This window comes from Lynx canadensis, chromosome C1, assembly GCF_007474595.2.
Source record: "Lynx canadensis isolate LIC74 chromosome C1, mLynCan4.pri.v2, whole genome shotgun sequence".
Lineage (NCBI taxonomy): Eukaryota > Metazoa > Chordata > Mammalia > Carnivora > Felidae > Lynx > Lynx canadensis.
The window spans coordinates 37,885,855-37,907,518 of NC_044310.1; the positions used below are offsets into that span (position 1 = coordinate 37,885,855).

General features: G+C 35.7%; 1 protein-coding gene across 2 annotated transcripts in view; it reads right to left on the minus strand.

The window, feature by feature from the left end:
* Positions 1 to 21,664, minus strand: part of SPATA6 (spermatogenesis associated 6) — a 144,536-nt gene that overhangs the window by 8,003 nt on the left and 114,869 nt on the right. For both annotated transcript variants that reach the window (XM_030326743.1, XM_030326742.1), the window contains exon 12: positions 4,808 to 4,899. In XM_030326743.1, the coding sequence (XP_030182603.1) occupies positions 4,808 to 4,899 (92 nt within the window). The remainder of the gene's footprint in view (positions 1 to 4,807; positions 4,900 to 21,664) is intronic.

Sequence of the window (21,664 nt, forward strand, 5' to 3'; positions counted from 1 at the left end):
ACAAGATCCAATGAATTCAAATTAGATCAAGCAACATTTTCTCACTTGAAAATGAAAGCTTGTTCTTAGTTATTTAAGAGATTTTAAGTCTGTATATTATTTAGATTTTTTCTTCCACTTGTTAACACTAAAGATAACTTTTTGGCTATTTATTACATCTTAGTAGATGCATCAGATTAATCAGAAAGTGACCAATAGGGGAGAGATGAAAACTACCATCAAGCCTGTATTATTTAAAAACATATAGTCAACTGATGGTTACCAGAGGGGAGGTGCTAGAGGGGATGGGTTAAATAGATGATGGGTTAAGCAGTGCACTTGTGATGAACACTGGGTGTTATGTGGAAGTGTTCAATCACTATATTGTACACCTGAAACTAATATTACACAGTATGTTAACTAACTGGAATCTAAATAAAAACTTAAAATATATACACATAGTCAAAATTTACTCAGTTCTGTCACAAATAATTTCACAATTAAAACATTATATTGAGCATATTTCTGCTGTTAGTATCCTGAAAAATATGCAGAAGTAAATAGAAAACAGCTTATATCAATAGCTAGTTCCATAAAAGAAAAATATGGTTAAAAATGTCAGGCGATAGTCATAAAAGGCCAATTCATATTCTAACCATGAACTTAAAATTATTTTTATGCTTACTTCTCTCTTTTTGTGACCAACCCCCATCTATATGAAACATCATTTATGCTTGGTCTTTAATTAGGATTAATGTTCAAATAAAATAGTGATGACAGAAGTACACAACAAATATGGAGAATTTTCAACATCCTGAAAACTGAAGAAATTTTAAGTATACATAGCAGGTACTAAAAAACATCCCAGGACCTTGGGAACTGGCAAGGCTACCATTGCAAATGTCTAAAATTTTCTAAAAGACAGGTAATATGCAAAAGAGAAGGAAGCTGGCACGGTAGTAGATTGTTTCCAAAATCTAGCTCCAAATTCCAAAGAACTTAAAGTAAAAGGTCACCTAACAACTCCCTGATAAGAGATTTCTTCAATATGAATTTCACACTCAAAGATGATGGAAGACATAGGACAATGAGCATGTATAGGCTGATGTGTACAAGGTAACAGCACTCCAATTTCCCATTATGCTTTTCCTGCAGAAAACACTGAATCTCTGCTATACTCCATGGATGATAATCACAATATATATCGGATCACAACACAAAGTATTGAGTCCTGGGCATAATTTTTAAGCAAAACATGAAAGAAATTATTTTTACCTATCAATATTCTCTATTTCATGAATCCCTATCATTATATATCCCTTTAATTCTTTTTTTAACATGATTTTATTTATTATTATTATTTTATTTTTATTGTAAGTAGGTTCCACACCCAGCATGGGGCTTGAACTCATGACCCTGAGATCAAGGGAGGCATGCTCTACAGACTGAGACAGCCAGGTGCCCCTCCCTTTAATTATTTAGACATGATTTCCTTTAGTTCTTTGAACATAGCTGCTAAATCCAATATCTGGGCCTCTTCAAAGTCAGTTTATAGTAACTTGTCCTTCAACTGTATGGGTTAGATTTTTCTATTTCTTACATGTCTCATAATTTTTTGATGAAAACAAGATTTTAGATAAAAATTGCAACAACTCTGGATTTTGACCTTACCAGGGTTTTGTTTTTGATTATTTGCTGCATGTCCTGTCTGGATTAAGGCTTGAAATCTGTTTCCCTTGCCCTGTGTAGTTTCTGGTGTTCCTTGTTACTTTTCTTTTTTTAAAAAAATTATTGTTTCAATTTTTAAGCCTGGCCTCATAGGAACTGCCCTTGGGTCAGCATAGCTTGGTGACCAGCAAATGATTGGTCAGAAAGGCTTCCATCCTGGGGCGCCTGGGTGGCTCAGTCAGTTGAGCCTCTGACTTTGGCTCAGGTCGTGATCTCCCTGTTCCCAGGTTCGAGCCCTGTGTCAGGCTCTGTGCTGACAGCTCAGAGCCTGGAGCCTGTTTCAGATTTTGTGTTTCCCTCTTTGTCTCTGCCCCTCTGCCACTAGTGCTCTGTCTCTCTCTCTCTCTCTCAAAAATAAACATGAAAGAAAGAAAGAAAGAAAGAAAGAAAGAAAGAAAGAAAGAGAAAGAAAGAAAGAAAGAAAGAAAGAAAAGAAAGAAAAGAAAGAAAGAAAGAAAAGCTTCTATCTTTTTGCCAATGGATCTATGTGTGGCTTGGAACATACATTCAAAATTTATCCAGTTTACAAGCTTGCCCTAGGTATTACTTTCTGTCTTCAAAAGGGCTCATATTTAGCTGTGGACTAGTGGCTCCCTAAGGCCCCTCCAGTTTCTCCTGAACATATTTGCAGCCTTATACATGCACATAATGTTCCAGACTACCAGGGATAATTACAACTTTATCAAGACCAATCTGGCTACCTGGTCCCTGGATCTTTGATGTCTGTCCCCACAAGTAGTCAGACCTCAAGTCTTCTCTTACTGTTTGCTAGTGGGATAATTATTGTTTATTAACCTCCTTGCATATGGGATTTCCCATGCTCTGCTTCATACAGTTAGTCTTCTCTGGCAGCAGAGATGCTGGTCTTTCAGCATGACTGCCCCAAGGAGCTAGGGACTGGGAGTTCCAGGCAAAATGCCACTGAGTCCTACTGCCCTTATTAAGACTCAGACTCAGTAGATTTTCTTGATAAATGCTTCTCAATTTGTTATATATGCCTTTGGTCAATTTCCAGAGTCCTAAAATTGTTGTTTTTGACAATTCTGTCTAGTTGTTGTCTAGTTGAATTGGGGAAAGGATTTGCTGAGCTCCTCACTTAGCCATTCCAAGGGTCCATGCAGACTTCCTCTCAACCTCTGTGTCAATGTGTGTCTGCAAAGGGGTGATATTAAGCCAAGACCCCCAAACTTCCTCTTGATATCTGCTGATGGAAGCCTTAAGGCAAGCAAATGGGTGATTACTTTGAGTGTGGGTTCTCTCATCTTTGAGATGGAAAGTAGAATGAGAGGGACACCTTAGCCTAATATATATAATATGATTGAGGGATAAAACCAAAATAATACCGATTGTTTCAGTAGCTTCTGGAGCTAATATCACATATGCTCTTATAAAAGACCTTTGTCCTACCCTATCAGTCCTATCCTATCAGTCTGATAACTCTGTCCTATCCTATCAGTCTATATATATATATATATATATATATATATATATATATATATATGAGAAGTAACAACGAATATAAAGAAATCTCCAAAATGTGTAAACAGAACTTTTCTGATACTCTGCTTAACTCTTTCTTGAGAGGTACCAAAACAATCTCAGGTATTCAAAAGCTTAGCCATTAACATTGCTTGGTGAATTGGAAAAAGAACCAATACTGAGGTTTACAGCAAACTTTAAATAGACCACTGTTTTTCAAAATGTGGTCCTTACACAAGCTGCATTAGAAGCATCTATGATATTTCTTAAAATGTAGATTTCTAGGTCTCACCTCTATAGGTAAGGAATCAGAATCTATGGGGTATAAAGAAGAAATCTATATTTTAAAGAGGCAACCCAGGTAAATATTATGCATACAAAAGCATGAAAATCAGGTACTTTTCTTTATCAACCCTATCCATTCTTACCCAAATTAGAATTAAATATATGGATTAAGAACCAAAATTGGGATGCTAAATACATATAGTAGTAATCTAGAGCATAGAACTTTAAGTAAATAATAATAACAAAAGATAAAAATTCTTCTTCCTCAAGGTGTGGACTTTCTTGGATCTTCTTTTTCCTGTTTGGATTGCTTCTCCAAACTCACCTATAATATACTACTTCCCTTGATGAGATGTCCAGGTTGCCTCTTGGTTGGGAAGCAGTAGCTTTGGGAAAGGAGTTCACATTTATATTCTGTGTAATGGGCAAAAGAAGTCCTCACATGTTCACAGAATGTTTAGCCTAACTTACCAGGGTAAAAATCAGAAACTTCAGTCCAAAACTCAAATTAGCAATAAAACATATTCCATTATCTGGAGCTTGTTTCTTATACTGGCTTTTCAGGAAACTCAGGAAGGTAGAAGCCATATGGTAATCAGTGGTATAGCACCAAAGGATTCAGAGAACCTTCAGTTACATAAACTCACAATTTACATTCAATTTTTAATAGCACATTCTATGGCAACTGACATAGAGATTTAAAAAATCTTCATGAAATTTGCTACCATAATCTTGCAAAAATTTTACTATTACTAACATTTCTGAAATATTAGGCTAGAAGAACAACTTTTCTTAGGTTATTAAAAAAAAAAGCTTAGTCATTTCCCAAAATTATGGAAACTATTGTTTGAATGAGAATGTGCTTGAAAATAAGTTCTGGACAGACAAATATACTATAAATCTTAAGTAAAATGGAAAATATCACCCTTAATAAAATATATTTGTTTTCCTTGAAAAATTGCAGTAATGCAATCATTAAAATATTTTGTTGTTGTCGTTAAAGAAAGAGCATGCGTGCAAGCAAGGCAGGGGCAGAGGGAGAGAGAATCCGAAGCAGGTTCCATGCTCAGCACAGAGCCAGACATGGGGTTCAATCCCACGACCCCAGGATCATGACCTGAGCCGAAATCAAGAGCTGGAAGCTCAACTGACCTAACCACTCAGCCTCCCCAGTAATTTAAGTATTTTAATAAGTTTTATGTAGGTAAACATAAAAATAAATAATAATTATCAATTTATGTCTAAATTTCCCACAAATCCAGCAGATTAAAAAGCAGGTTGTTTTTATAGAAACTGTGAGAAAGATCTCTACATGCTGCATTAGTCCAGCTCATACCTATACTCTGGGTCACTGTCATAGGCAGAGTCTCTGTATAAAAGACCTCTTTTCAGCTCCAGTTCATCTTCTTTCTCTGGGTCTCTCTCATCCTGAAAAATTTAAAGATTTCCATTAATTCATTTTGCAATTAAAATGATCTCTATGTTTCTTTGGGAAATGCTCTCCCTCTCCCCCATTATAAGAAATGAATTGAATGCTTGGATTTCTTAAAAAGAAACAAAAGGGGAGGTGAGAATTTGTTATTCTGTTCAATAAAACAAATATGATTTTATTCTATTTATGCTAATATGGCTTATCAAAGACTAGACACTGGTAGATATTTCTTGCATCAATTAATGAACAGGAATGGGTACTGTGTCAAGATATGTAGTAAGATATGTAGCAATGTCTTACATATTGTCATGTGAACTCCTAAAAGATTGCACCTGCACTCTGAAGAATAAGTACCTGGGAAACTTATGTAGATGTAAGCATTCTAACACGTACCTACTATTCATAAGCCAAAATGCACTAACAAGCCACAAGAATAAAAATGAAAGTCAAGGCAGTTAGAATCAAAATACATAGCTACTGGGGCACCTGAGTGGTTCAGTCGGTTAGGCGTCCAACTTCGGCTCATGTCATGATCTCACAGTTTTTGAGTTCAAGCCCTGCATAGGCTCTCTGCTGTCAGTGCAGAGCCTGCTTTGGATCCTCTGTCCCCTTCTCTCCCCCCAACTCCCACCTGCTCCTGCTGTCTGTCTCTCTCAAAAAATAAACATTAAAATAATAAATAAAAAAAAAAGACATCGGGTTTTGAATCCCAGCTGAGCACCCAGGAGGCACAGGAGAACTGTGGAGCAGGACAGGCTCACCATTGGCACTACTCTGCACGGGCTGCCTGAATAGCATGGTTTGAGACTCCCAGTCCAGGGAGGAGAGATTGGGGTGTCACCAATACCAACACAGCAGGGCTTCAAGAACAGGACAGTGGCCCCCAGTGGAGGTGGGACCCACTAACACCAAACCCCACCCCTCCATGCCTGGTAACTGCTTAGCTACTAGAGCAGGACTGACACTGACTGAACTAGACAGTCTCTCATCCAGACCAGCACAGTCACCAATACCAGGTACCAATAGACAAGTGTCCTATAGTTTTATATATTAGTCTGGGTTTTTTTTAATTTTTAAATTTTTCTCTTTTCTTTCCTACTCTTCTCTTTTCCCTTCTTTTTCTTTCTACCCTCCTCTTTCTTTCTTTTTTTTCCCCTTTGGAATTGGACATAGTTTCTGGTCAAGTCTTACTTTACATATATATTTTTTTCTTTCTTTCTTCTTTCTTTTTCTTTCTTTTCTCTTTCTTTTTCTTTCTTTCTTTTCTTTTTTTCTTTCTCTCTTTCTTTCTTTCTTTCTTTCTTTCTTTCTTTCTTTCTTTCCCTTTTCTGGTTGTTTGTTTCATCAGGCATTTTTACTCTATTCTTTTTATACCTTTTCTGTAACTCCTTCTTCTTCATTTTCCTATCTCTCACTGGATTAAGCCTTCTAGTTTTTCTAATTCTCTGACTGGTCTTTTTTTTTCTTCACCCTCTCCATTTCTGTCTTTGTATGAGATAACGTTCCTCCCATTTCCTTTTTTCCAAGGTTACTTCAATGAACAAATCAAAGCACAGCTGGTGGAAGGTCCAAACAATCCACCACTATGAGCAGTGGGACAGAGCAGCCAAATTTGCAACAACAAAGTCCATGCCAACACATTCCAAAAACACTTCCTAAAAGCCAGGTGCTGGACGGTGTATGACCCCTTTTTAATACAGCAGGACTCACAGGTGCAGGACACATAACAAGCTATTAAAACATGTAAAAGACAGAAACCTAGCCAAAATGATAAAACAGAAGAATTCTCTTCAAAAGAAATTCCAGGAAGAAATGACAGCCAGGGAATTGCTCAAAACAGACATAAACAATATGTCTGAACAAGAATTTAGAATAAAAGTCATAAGACTAATAGATGGGCTTGGAAAAAAAAAGCATAGAAGAAAGAAGAGATCTACTGCTGCAGAGATCAAAGACCTAAGAAATAGTCATGATGAGGTAAGAAATGTTGTAAATGAGATACAAATAAACTAGATGCAGTGACAGCAAGGATGGAAGAAGTAGAGGACAGAATAGGTGAAATAGAAGATAATATTGTGGAAAATGATGAAGCTGAAAAAAAGAGGGAAAGGAAATTACTAGACCATGAGGAAAGAATTAGAGACCTAAGTGATTCAATGAAACGAAATAATATCTGTATCATAGGAGTTCCAGAGAAGAGAGAGAGAAAGGGGCAGAAGGTTTATTTGAACAAATTATAGCTAAAAACTTCCCTAATCTGGGGAAGGAAACAGGCATCCAACTCCAAGAGGCACAAAGAACTCCCTTCAATATCAGTGAAAACGGTCAACAGTATAACATAATATAGTGAAATTGACAAAATACAAACATAAAGAGAGAATTCTGAAAGCAGCTAGGGACAAACAGGCCTTAACCTACAAGGGTAGACACATAAGGGTAGAAGCAGACCTGTCCACTGAAACTTGGCAGGCCAGAAGGAAGTGGCAGGAAATATTCAATGTGCTGAATAGGAAAACTATGCAGCCAAGAATCCTTTGTCCAGCAAGGCTGTCATTCAGAATAGAAGGAGAGATAAAGGCTTTCCCAGACAAACAAAAACTAGAGGAGTTCATGACCACTAAACCACCACTGCAGGAGATCCTAAGGGGGGTACTCTGTGAGTGGAAAGCAGCAAAGACTATAAAGGTCCAGAGATATCACCACCAACACAAAAAGTACAGATAACACAATGGGACTAAATCCATATCTTTCAATAATCACTCTGAATGTAAATGGACTAAATGCCCCAATCAAAAGACATGGGGTATCAGAATGGATAAAAAAACAATATCCATCTATATGCTGCCTACAAGAGACTCATTTAAGACCTGAGGACACCTGCAGATTGAAAGTGATGGGATGGAGAACCATCTACCATGCTACTGGATGTTAAAAGCAAGCTGGAGTAGCCATACTTATATCAGACAAAGACTGTAACAAGAGATGAAGAAGGGCATTATATCATTAAGGGGTCTGTCCACCAAGAGCAGCTAGCAATTGTAAATGTTTATGCCCCCAACGTGAGAGAACACAAAAATATAAATCAATTAATGACAAACAAAAATAAATGTATAGATAATAATACTGTGATTGTAGGGGACTTTAATACTCCACTGACAACAATGGACAGATCATCTAAGCAGAAAAACAAGAAAACAATGGCGCTGAGTGACACATTGGGCCAGATGGACTTAACAGATATATTCAAAACTTTTCAACCAAAAGCAGAATATACATTCTTCTTGAGTGCACATGGAACATTCTCCAAAACAGATAACATACTCGGTCACAAAACAGCTCTCAACAAATATAAAAGGATTGAGATCATACCATTCATATTTTCAACCACAATACTATGAAACTTGAAATCAACCAAAAGAAAAAATTTGGAAAGCCCCCAAATACATGGAGGTTAAAGAACATCCTACTAAAGAATGAATGGCTCAACCAGGATATTAAAGAAATTAAAAAATATATGGAAGCAAATGCAAATGAAAATACAATAGTCCAAACTCTTTGGGATGCAGCAAAGGCAGTCCTAAGAGGAAAATACATTGCAACTTAGGCCTATATTAAGAGGCAAGAAAGGTCCCAAATATATAACCTAACCCCACACCTAGAGAAACTAGAAAGGAACTAGCAGCAAAGAAACCCCAAAGCCAGCAGAAGAAGAGAAATAATAGAGATCAGAGCAGAAATAAATATAGAATCCAAAAACAAAACAAAACAAAACAAAGCAAAACAAAAAACAAAAACAGAAAACAGTAGAACAGATCAATGAATCTAAAAGCTGGTTTTTTGAAAGAATAAACAAAATTGATAAACTCCTAGCCAGACTTAACGAAAAGAAAAGAGAGGACCCAAATAGATAAAATCACAAATGAAAGAGATCACAACTAACACCACAGAAATACAATTATTAGAGAATAATATGAAAAATATATAGTTATATGTTGCTATAGCCAACAAATTAGACAATCTGGAAGAAATGGACAAATTCCTAGATACCCACACACTACCAAAACTCAAAAGGGAATAAATAGAAAATTTGAACAGACTCTCCCCGCTTCCCTCAACCAGAGAAGAAATTGAATCGCTTATCAAAAATCTCCCAACAAAGAGTCTTGGGCCAGATGGCTTCCCAGGGGAATTCTACCAGACATTTAAAGCAGAATCAATACCTATTCTTCTCAGGCTGTTTCAAAAAAATAGAAATGGAAGGCTTCCAGACTCATTCTATGAAGGCAGCAAGCATTACCTTGATTCCCAAACCAGAAAAAGACCCTATTAAAAAGGGGAATAACAGGCCAATATCCCTGATGAACATGGATGCAAAAATTCTTAACAAGATACTAGCAAAGTGAATTCAACAGTATATTAAAAGAATTACTCACCATGATCAAGTGGGATTCATTCCTGGGCTGCAGGGCTGGTATAATATTCACAAATCAATCAATGTGATATATCACATTAATAGAAGAAAGGATAAGAACCATATGATTCTGTCAATAGATGCAGAAAAAGCATTGACAAAATACACATGCTTTGTTAATAAAAACCCTCATGAAAGTCGGGATAGAAAGAACACACCTTAACATCATAAAAGCCATATATAAAAGACCCACAGCTAATATCATCCTCAATGAGGAAAAACGAAGAACTTTCCTCCTGAGATCAGGAACATGATAGGGGATGTCCACTCTCACCACTGTTGTTTAACATAGCATTGGAAGTCCTATCCTCAGTAATCAGACAATAAAACAAGATAAAAAGACATCTAAATTGGCAAAGAAGTCAAACTTTCACTTTTCACAGATAAGACGATACTCTACATGGAAAACCCAAGTCTCCACCAAAAAAATGCTAGAACTGATACATGAATTCAGCAGAGTTGTAGGATATAAAATCAATGTATAGAAATCGGTTGCATTTCTATACAACAATAACGAAGCAACAGAAACATATCAAGGAATCAATCCCACTTGCAATTGCACAAAGAACCATAAAATACCTAGGAATAAACCTAACCAAAGAGGGAAAATATCTGGATGCTGAAAACTATAGAAAGGTTATGACAGAAATTGAAGAAGACACAAAGAAATGTTTTTCATCCCAGGCTCATGGAATGAAAGAACAAATATTGTTAAAATGTCTAGACTACCCAAAGCAATCTACACATTCAATGCAATCCTAATCAAAATAGCACCAGCATTATTCACAGAGCTAGAACAAACAATCCTAAACTTTGTATGGAACCAGAAAAGACTCCAAATAGCGAAAGTAATGTTAAAAAAGAAAACCAGGGGCGCCTGGGTGGCGCAGTCGGTTAAGCGTCCGACTTCAGCCAGGTCACGATCTCGCGGTCCGTGAGTTCGAGCCCCGCGTCAGGCTCTGGGCTGATGGCTCAGAGCCTGGAGCCTGTTTCCGATTCTGTGTCTCCCTCTCTCTCTGCCCCTCCCCCGTTCATGCTCTGTCTCTCTCTGTCCCAAAAATAAAAATAAACGTTGAAAAAAAAATTAAAAAAAAAAAAAAGAGAAAACCAAAGCTGGAGGTGTCACCATCCTGGACTTTAGCCTGTATTACAAAGCTGTAATCATCAAGACAGTATGGTACTGGCACAAAAACAGACACATAGACAATGGATTAGAGAACCCAGAAAAGAACCCACAAACATATAGTCAACTAATCTACTGCATGAGCCAATTCTTTAAAATTCCTCTTTGTCTCTCCATATATGCACATATGTATATACGTATGTATATATATGTCTACACACACACACACACACACACACACACACAATGTTCTGTTGTTTCTGTTTCCCTGGAGAATCCTGATTCATACACTATGAGAATGAGAAACTCCTACAACATACTAGTTCGGAGACTTCAGTACTTTACTTCCACCATGGATAGAACAGTCAAGACAGAAGATCAACAAAGAAATAGAAGACTTGAATCAACTAGACTTAACATTTATAAACACGCTACCAGAGAATAGCAGAATATACATTTTTCTCAAGTACACATGAAAAATTCTTCAGCAGAGACCTTACATTAAACCATAAAGTGAGTTTCAATAAATTTAAAAGGGCTTAAATCATACAAAGTATGTTATCTAGCCACAGTGAAATAAAATTAGCAAATTAAAATCTTTATTGAAAACTCTCCTATAAAGATGGGCTTATTTAAAATAGTTAAGATATGGGGCACGTAGGTGGCTCAGTCGGATAAGCATCCGACTTTGGCTCAGGTCATGATCTCACAGTTTGTGGGTTTGAGCCCCACTTCGGGCTCTGTGCTGACAGACAGCTCAGAGTCTGAAGCCTGCTTCAGATTCTGTGTCTCCCTCTCTCTCTGTCCCTCCCCGCTTGTGTGCTCTCTCTCAAATATAAATAAACACTAAATAAATAAATAAAATAAAATATTTAAGAAATAATCTCACACAAACTCTTCTAGAGAATGATTAGGAATATTTCCCAAATCATTTTTATGAGGCCAGCCAAAACTTAAGGAAGACATTACAAGAAAGGAAACTTACAGACCAATCACAATCACTAACTTAGATGTAAAAATACTCGGTAAAGCATTAGCAAATTGAAACCAGGGATATATATATTTTAAAAAGTTATGACCAAGAGTTTTGTTCCAAACATGCAAGCATGGTTTAACACTTGAATAATCAAGTAAGCAATTTACCACATTTAAATAAACCCAATTTTTTAAAACCTTTATTTATTTATTTTGAGAGAGAGACAGAAAATGAGCGGGGGAGGCGCAGAGAGAGAAGGAGACAGAGAATACCCAGCAGGCTCTGCTGAGAACGAGGAGCCCAATACGGGCTCGATCCCCACCATGACCTGAGTTGAAATCAAGAGTCGGATGCTTAACCGACTGAGCCACCCAGATGCCCCTTACCACATTAAATAAAGAGGAATAGCATATAATGACTCCCACAGATGCAGTGTCATAAAATCCATATACTTACAGTAAAAAAAAAATTTTTTAACTTACAGAAAACAAAGAATAGAAGGAACTTCTGTAATGTGGCAAAGAATACCCACAAAAAATGTACAGCATGCTTCATACTTAATGTTTAATTATAAAAAGCTTCCTCTTTGGGTGGCAAACAAGAAAGGATGCCCTGTATCACCACTTCTGTTTGATATTGCTTTGGAAACCCTAGATAGTGTAATAAGGCAAGAAAAAGAAATAAAAAGCATTAAGACTAAAGAGGGAGAAATAAAAATGTCACTATTTACATTATATATATACACACACACATAAAAAACAAAAACTACTGTCTATTAACATTAATATGTGAATGTAAGGTCACTGGATACAAGATTGTTGTATAAAAATATAATATAGTCATTATACCAAGAACGAATGGAAGATACAATTTTAAAGTATACAACTTATAATAGTATTAAAGTATCAAACATCTAAGAACAAATCTACCAAAAGAAATATAAGAATTCTAAAACTACAACATAATCAGGAGAAATTTAATATCTAAATTAATTTAAAAAGACACCACGATTGGAAGACTCAACATTGGTAAAATGTCAGTTCTCCCCTAGTGAAAGCACACATTCAATAAAATCCTGGCCAAAATCATAGCATGTTTTTTAAAACAGACCAGCTGATTTTGGAATGCAAATGGAAATTCAAAGAACAAGGAACAGTAAGCAAGAACACAGCTGAAAAACCTATGCTTTAGATATCAAAAGTTATCATAAACTTATAGCAATTGAGAGAATATGATGTTAGTACAAAATGAGTCAAATGAACACAACAGAAGAAAATCCAGAAACAGACGCACATATATACAGTCCTAATGGAATAGAATAGAATCCAGGACCATCTCCATGTAAACAGGGTAAGGAAAAAATGGTCATTTGAAAAAAAGATGATGGACCGTAAACATAGGGGAAAAAATAAACCTTCATCCAAATCTCACATTATACATACAAATCAAATCCACATGCATTGTAGATCTAATGTAAAAGGCAACATGACAAAAGATTTTTTAAATAGGGAAATATATTCAGAATCATAGTTGGCCTAAGTTTTCCTATATGAATGTAAAGAAAGCACTAATCAAAATACCAACCAAAAGGAGAGGAAAATTGGGCTACATTAAATTAAGAACTTCTATCCACATAAGGACTCTTACTAAGAAAACTAACACACATGTCACAGACTGGAATATATTCATAACATAGCACATGCCCATCAGAAAATGTCCAGGAATTAAAAGACTTTAAGAAGTATATGGTACACAGACAACAAGTCTAACATGTGCTTTTTGAGAAGCACTACAAAGGCCAAACTGGATAAAAACAAGAGACAATCACAGCTAAGTGCATAATAGTAAACTGTTGAAAAGAAATGACAAAGAAAAAAATCTTAAGGGAATTCTAGGAAGATGTTAGTGACAATGTGTGGTATGCAGAATAATGGTTCCCAAAGATGTCCATGCCTTAATTCTCAGAATCAGTGAACATATTACCCTACGTAACAGTAGGGAATTTTTAAGATTTGATTAAGGTTAAGGATCTTGAGAAAGGAAGATTACATCGGATCATCTATGTGGACCCAATCTAATCAAATGAGTTCTTAAAAGCAGAAAATTCTTTCATGGTTATGGTCATAGAGAGGGAGATGTGATTAGGAATAAGGGTAAAGGATGGGGTGCCTGGGTGGCTCAGTAGGTTAACATCCAACTCTTGATTCTGGCTTAGGTCATGATCTCACGGTTCGTAGGATCAAGCCCCATGTCAGGCTCTGTGCTGTCAGCATGGAGACTGCTTGGGATTCTCTGTCTCCCTATCTCTCTATCTCTCCCCTGCTCTCTCACTCTTTCTCAAAAATAAATAAATAAATATTAAGGAAAAAAAAGACTATAGCTATTTGCTGGCTTTGCAAATGGAGGAAATGGCCACATGCCAAGGAATACGAGTGGTCACCAGAAATTGATCCTTCCTTGGAAACTCTATAAAGAAAACAGCTCTGCTGATACCTTGATTTTAGCCCAATGAGACCCATGTCAGGTCTATACAAATGTAGGATAATCAATCTGAACTAAGTTTGTGGCAATTTGTTATGGTAGCAATAAAAAAATAATACTTAGCACAAATCCCCTCATAAAAACACACAGAAATGGTTTTGGGGTTAGATGGAATAATTCATGACAGACAAATACTCATGCTGAAAACTAGAAAAGACAGAAAAAGGGGCTCCTGGGTGGTTCAGTCAGTTAAGCGTCCAACTTTGGCTCAGGTCATGATCTCATGGTTAGTGGGTTCGAGTCCCGGGTCAGGCTCTGTGCTGACAGCTATGAGCCTGGAGCCTGATTCAGATTCTGTGTCTCCCTCTCTCTCTGCCCCTCCCCTGCTTGTGCTCTGTCTCTTTCTCTCTCAAAAATAAACATTAAATTTTTTTTAAACAAGACAGAAAAAAATAAAAATTTATGTTTTAAGTTATTAGAAAGGTACAGAAAAAAAGAAGGCTAGTGATACATTTCAGAGGAGAGAAACTTTCAAACGTGGACTGATGATCTGCACTTCCATTTTTCTTCAAAGCATTTGCACATCCTGAGCATGGGCTAGACGCTGAGAACCAGGACTTATATTAGATTAGAACAAGGGTCAGTGCTGTGATGCAGAAAAACCAATAACATTTTTGATGGTTGTACAAGAGTGGGATGATGTAACTAGAGTATTACGAGGCCTTAGATGCACAGTTTCTCAATTATGACATTTATTGATTTATGAAGCTGTGTAAAACTAGAGGGTATGAAGTTAACCCCAAAATATTGGAAAAGTAGAGTGAACGTTCCTACAGTTTCATGGTACTTAAGAGAGAAAGACCGACCAGAGTTAGAGGCCCTAAAACACAAGCAGCAAAAACCCTGGAGATAGTATGAACACTTAGGAACCTGTAACTGTTTTTAAACTGGAAACACTTGACAATCTGGGACTAGCTAGGCTAAAAAAAAAATCTGGTCTTGGCTCAGGCAAAGGCTATTTCTGGGGATGGAGCATCCAGCAGAACTTTTTGTAAATCACATCAAGCTCAAGAAGTAAAATTGAGAACTGCAAGAACCTCAAGCACAGAAGTGTCTTGTCACAGTATTTGCCAAATTATGAAGCTATGCCAGGTTGGGAGCAATAAGCTAATCCAAAAATGACTGAAAAGTGAAAGATCCATGCCATACATTTAGATGGTAATTAAAAGACAAATATCTGTCAGGAAAAAAAAAAAAAAACAACATCATCTATCCTGAGGGCACCTGACTTCTGGGAGGAGCTAGAACCAATCACAGAGCTGGTGCTGGCAGACAGACATCTTGGTGACTATGTAGAGCTGATGTCACAAACACAGAGATGAGAGGGGACTCAAATACATGAATATTTTCTGATGGTTCCTGGTATGGAAGTACAAGGCACTAAGCCTAAACTTTCTGAGAAGCAGGACATAAATTGCCTCAGTTTTTTGGTACTGAGAAGACAAAGACCTGAAAAACTCCAACTTGAAAGCACCATAGGCTAATGACCAAAAACAAAGGCTGCTGAAGTGAGATTTAGCAAAACTTTGATTAAGGATAAACTGAGATTTCCCAAAACATCAATATTGCCTCAACCCAGTTTGATCTCTTTTGAACAAGTTTAGCCCTGATGTTCCCTGCCTAGGAAAGGAAAGAGGGAACCCTCTCATCACCTGGAAAGATCTTAAGTTCTTTTAAAAATTGGGGCACCTGGGTGGCTTAGTCGATTGAGTGTCCGACTTGGGCTCAGGTCATGATCTCACAGTTCGTGTCTTTGAGCCCCGCGACGGGCTCTGTGCTGACAGCTCAGATCCTGGAACCTGTTTCTGATTCTGTGTCTCCCTCTCTCTCTGCTCCTCCCCTGCTCACACTCTATCTCTCTGTCTCTTAAAAATAAATAAATGTCTGGGCGCCTGGGTGGCGCATTCGGTTAAGCGTCCGACTTCAGCCAGGTCACGATCTCGCGGTCCGTGAGTTCGAGCCCCGCGTCGGGCTCTGGGCTGATGGCTCAGAGCCTGGAGCCTGTTTCCTATTCTGTGTCTCCCTCTCTCTCTGCCCCTCCCCCGTTCATGCTCTGTCTCTCTCTGTCCCAAAAATAATAAAATAAACGTTGAAAAAAAAAATTAAAAAAAAAATAATAAATAAATATCAAAAAGATTTAAAAAAATGTCTAGAATTTAATTATGAAATAAATGGTACAGTCACGACAGTACAACTGGTAAGTAAGGGTAAAAAAAACAAAGAAAGCAGATCACAAATATAATCCAGGTACTGGAATTAGGAGATTAAGTACTTTAAAGTAACCTTGATCAATATGTTCAAGAAAATAGATAAAAAACTGGACAAAATAGACACAAAGGTTAAGGATTTCCAAAAACACTGACATTTATAAAAATTAATCAGAAAGACATTTGATATCTAAACATAAATAGTAGAAATAAAGAATTTAGTAGTTGGGTTTAACAATGTATTGGAAACAGTAGAAGACAAGATCAATGAACTAGAATATATGTTTCTAGGAAATGCTAATAAAAGAGAAAATAAAATGGCAAATACAGAAAGAAGTGCAAGAAACTGAGGCAGATAATCAAAAGGTCTAACAGATATAACTGGACCAAGAAGTAAGGAATAAAGGTATAGCACATTTGAAGAAATAAAGGGCTAGAATTTCCAAAATTAATTTAAGTCATGAATTTAGATTCAAGAAACTCTGATCAGGGTTAATACATAAACCAAATCTTTCAAAACCAAGGACAAGAGAAAATACTAAAAGAAGCCACAGATAAAAGACATTACTTTCAAAGAAGGAAGAGTAAGACTGACAACAGACTTCTCAAGGAAATAATGGAAGTCATAAGATAACAAAATGATATTTTTATATTTATTCATTCATTCATTCATTCATTCATTTATTCATTCATTTATTTATTTAGTAGGCTTCATGCCCAGTGTGGAGCCCAATTCAGGGCTTGAACTCACGACCCCGAGATCAACACCTAAGCGGAAATCAAGAGTGAGACACTTAGCTTCTGAGCCACCCAGGTGCCCCACAAAATGTTATTTTTAAAGTAAGGGAAGAAAAATATCTGCCCACATATACATGTATGCTCAGTGAAGAAAAATCCAACATAGATTTAGTGGATATGTAAATAAACAAATAAGTACTAAAAAGAAGTAAATAAAAATGAGAAAATTCTCCAACAGCAGGCCCATACAAAAAGCCCTAAGGGGAATTCTTAGGGCAAATGGGAAATGATTCAAAATGAAAACAGAATTCAAAACTAAAATGCAACCAAAAAAGGATGAATATGTAGGCAAATGTAAGTGAAGATTTCTATACAAAATAATAGTATCAACGCACTGTGGAATCTAAAATACATATAGATAAAATGTATCACAATAATAACTTTAAAGAAGCAAGGGATTTAAATGGAGTGTAAATGTTCTAAAATTATCAAAAAACTGGTAAAGAAAAAATTGTATGAGATTACAATAGAGGATACAAGTATTTAATATATATACATATATTTTGAAAGAATAGTAAGCAAATATATACCCTATGAGTTAAAAGAAGGAGAAAAGGGAATAAAAATATCTTAGTTAAGGGAGACATGCAGGAGATTTAAAAATAAACATGAACAGATCTGTCAGATAGAAAAATAGTAAGATAATGATACAAAACCAACAATATCAGTAATTAAATGATAACAATAAATGATAAAGGGAAAGACTGACTACTATAAAACCCAACTATAAAAGACACACATCTTCAATATAAGGATACAGAAAGGGTGATTGTAAAAGAGTGAAAAATACCAATTAACATTAACCAAAAGAAAGTTGATAGGACTATAATAATACCAGACTAACTACATTTGAAGGCAAGAAGCTTTCCTAGAGGTAAAGACATTTCACAATAATAATAGGTCGATTAACCAGAACAAAAAACACAATCTAAACCTGTATGCATCCAAAACAGTTTCAGCATATGCAAAGCAAAACCATACTACACTACCAATTCATACCCTCTGGAATACCTATAATGGGAAAATAAAACCCAGAAAATACAGTGTGTTAACAAGGATGTAGAAAACCAGAACTCTCAACCATACTGAGACACTTTGAAAATGTGTTTCAATACTGAAACACTTTGAAAAACTCTTTGGCAGCATCTTCTACAGAAGAATACACATTCTGTAGGACCCAGCAATTCTATTTTAGGTATATATCCAACAGGAATACATATATATGTTCATCAAGGAACATATACAGTAATGGTGATAGCAGTACTATTAGTATTAGCCTCAAAAAGTAGAATTAACTGATAAATTTTGCTACTCTTATTGGAATACTATAAGGCAAGGGGTGGCAAACTATAAGGACCAAATAGCATTTATGTTCAGCTTTGCAAGTTATGTGCTCTTTGTCACAATTACTCCCCTCTGCTGTTGTAGCTTGAGAACAGCCATAAATAATACATAAGTAAATGGGTCTATCTATGTTCCAATTAAACTTTATTTAAAATTTAAAAGTCTAGAATTCACCAGTGGGCCATAGTTTGCTGACTCCTGCTATACAGTAATAAAAATGAAACACATGCATGTCACAAACATAATAATCAGCCAAAGAGACCAAATATAAAAGAATATATACCATATGATTCCACTTCTGAAATGTTCAAAAACACATAAAACTAGCCTATATGTTGTTAGATATTAGAATAGTAGGTTTCGTAGTGACTGAGAAGAGGCACCAGAGGCATTTCTGGGGGGCTGGTAATGTCATGTCTCTGACCTGGATGCTATTCACCCACGAGGGTTCACTTTTTATTTATTATTTATTTATTTATTTATTTATTTATTTATTTATTTATTTTTTAGAGCATGTATCAGAATTTTATTCCATTTTAAGGCTGAATAATATTCCATTGTTAGGACATTTTTTGATTATTGATTCTTTTTTTTTCAATATATGAAATTTATTGTCAAATTGGTTTCCATACAACACCCAGTGCTCATCCCAAAAGATGCCCTCTTCAATACCCATCACCCACCCTTCCCTGCCTCCCACCCCCCATCAACCCTCAGTTTGTTCTCAGTTTTTAAGAGTCTCTTATGCTTTGGCTTTCTCCCACTCAAACCTCTTTTTCTTTTTTCCTTCCCCTCCCCCATGGGTTTCTGTTAAGTTTCTCAGGGTCCACATAAGAGTGAAAACATATGGTATCTGTCTTTCTCTGTATGGCTTATTTCACTTAGCATAACACAATCCAGTTCCATCCACGTTGCTACAAAGGGCCATATTTCATTCTTTCTCATTGCCACGTAGTACTCCATTGTGTTTTTTAAAGACTCACTGTGCCACAAAACTTAGAATTAAAGTCATTATACTGAAATAAAATTTTAAAAATTACCTAGAAAAGCAGTACTAAAAAATCCATGGGAAACATCTGCAACAAAATTAAGGGACAAGATATTCCCATGAACCCAAAATATCAGGAGACATGCATAAATCTCCAGTAGATAATAGAGATGGTAACACCATCTGTTGAAATCAGAGGAAAGCATTGAGGCATCTGATAAACCAAATAACTTCAAAGTAACAAAACGGAGTATTCACTCAAAAGGCTGGTGGGCCAATTTAAGAACAGAAACTGAAATTGGAAGAGGTTTTCTCACTTTCATAGTGATGAGTACAAAGGATTTACAATAAATTCTGAAGGAGCTGGAGCAGTGAGATCCATTAACTCTCAAAACTAACACTCCAAAGTCACCTTCCAAGATAAAACTTTACATTGAGTATAAACATTTGGAAAAAGAATACACATTGAACAGGGGAATAAAAGCAAAGGAAAGAAAAATTCTATATAAAAGTTGGGAAGAAAAAGAAAGCCAGGAAATCTCAGAAACTAAGCTGCCATGCTTATTCTAGAATAAATGATGAGACAGAAAAAAGAGCTCTCAAACTACATATTTAGAAAAGTTAATCTAAATCATGTATCTCTTTCTAAAAGTTCAAAATAATCATTATAAATGGTTTAAATTTCATAAAAAGCTTTAAGGGGGGTGGGGGGAGGCCAAATAAGATGCCCTCAATGAAAACATGCCAGAAGACATGTTCACAAAACAGATGGCAGGCAAATGTATTACCTGTATCCTCATAACTTGACAATTTGTCTTCCCAAGAGTAAATGATCTTATGAGAGAAAAAGACAGAAGCTTCAATGTCTTTTTGATCTAGCGTCAGAAGTCATACACTGTTATTTTTGCAACAGTCTATTGTTTACACAGATTAGCCCCATTCATGTGTGGTGGGAGGTAACTACACAGGGGTGGGAATACTAGTAGGCAAAAAATCACTGGTAGCCATCTAAAAGGTTTATTATAACCCAAAAGTAAAAGAACAAAGCTAAAAGTCCTTAAAAATAGTGTATTTTAAGAAATCAGAAAAAAAAATTTAATGAGATGATAAAAGTCAGAAAAATAAGAAATTAAAGAGAAATAAGTTTGGAAAGGAAAAGTAAACTAGAAGATATATAAAAGTGAATGAATAATAATGTCATAAGAGAAAATGATGAAAAGGAAAAAATCATTTGATTTTAAGAAAAATAAAAGTATGAAAAGAATTTGACACAGGGAAAAATACATATCATTTGCAAATAAGATCCAACATACATATAATGGAAGTTCCAGAAAGAAAGGCGAAAGAAAGAAAGAAAGAAAGAAAGAAAGAAAGAAAGAAAGAAAAAGAAAGAAAAAGAAAGAGGAGGAGAGGAGAGGATACAGGAGAGGAGAAGGAAACAGAATATATACAAAAAGTTATCATTTAAGAGAATATTCATAAAAATATTGAAAATATAACAAAAGACACATGATGTACAATGGAAAAAAATCAATCCAGAATAATCAACACCATCATGTATGCTGCTATTATTACTAAACTTTAAAAATGAAGGGAAAAAAAAACCCCTGAATTTCCAGGCTAAAAAACCAAGTCACTCACAAAGGAAAGAAAATTGGATTTTAAGTAGATTTGGACAACAAGATTCTGTATCACAATCAAGTAACATATTTATAATAAAGAAAATGTAAGCCAAGGATTTTTATATCTAGCCAAAGTAACTTTGAGGCATAAAGACTACAAACAAAATATTACCATGCAACTCAGGTGACATTTATCCCATGAGCATTTCCTTAGTAATCTATTAGAGAATGAGTTTCAGACAACTAATTGGAGAAGACACTGCCATAAAAGAGTAAACATTAAGTATTTAGATGTAGAACTCTAAATGAAATATATAAAGGAGAGAACATAGTATATAGTGGAATATATATATATATATATATATATATATATACATATATATATATATATATAATATAATGGAATGTGCTCTGAAAATGTAGATGAGTACAGTTGTGAAAAAGTGGAAAGCAGAAAATGTGGAAGGCATATGTAAAAAAATTCTTTAACTGTCTTCAATAATTATATCTTTGATGGTAATTTGCTATTTTTGTTCTGAGATCATTTTGTTAACAAAGTAAATAAGGACTTGGGTTAGATTCTAATTTTATTACCTTGAATGCATCTGAATTCATGACTCCTGGATTCCGGGATAAAGTCTAAATATCTTAGCCTGCCTTTCCATGATTTGGTCCAACAAGGACCTTCTGC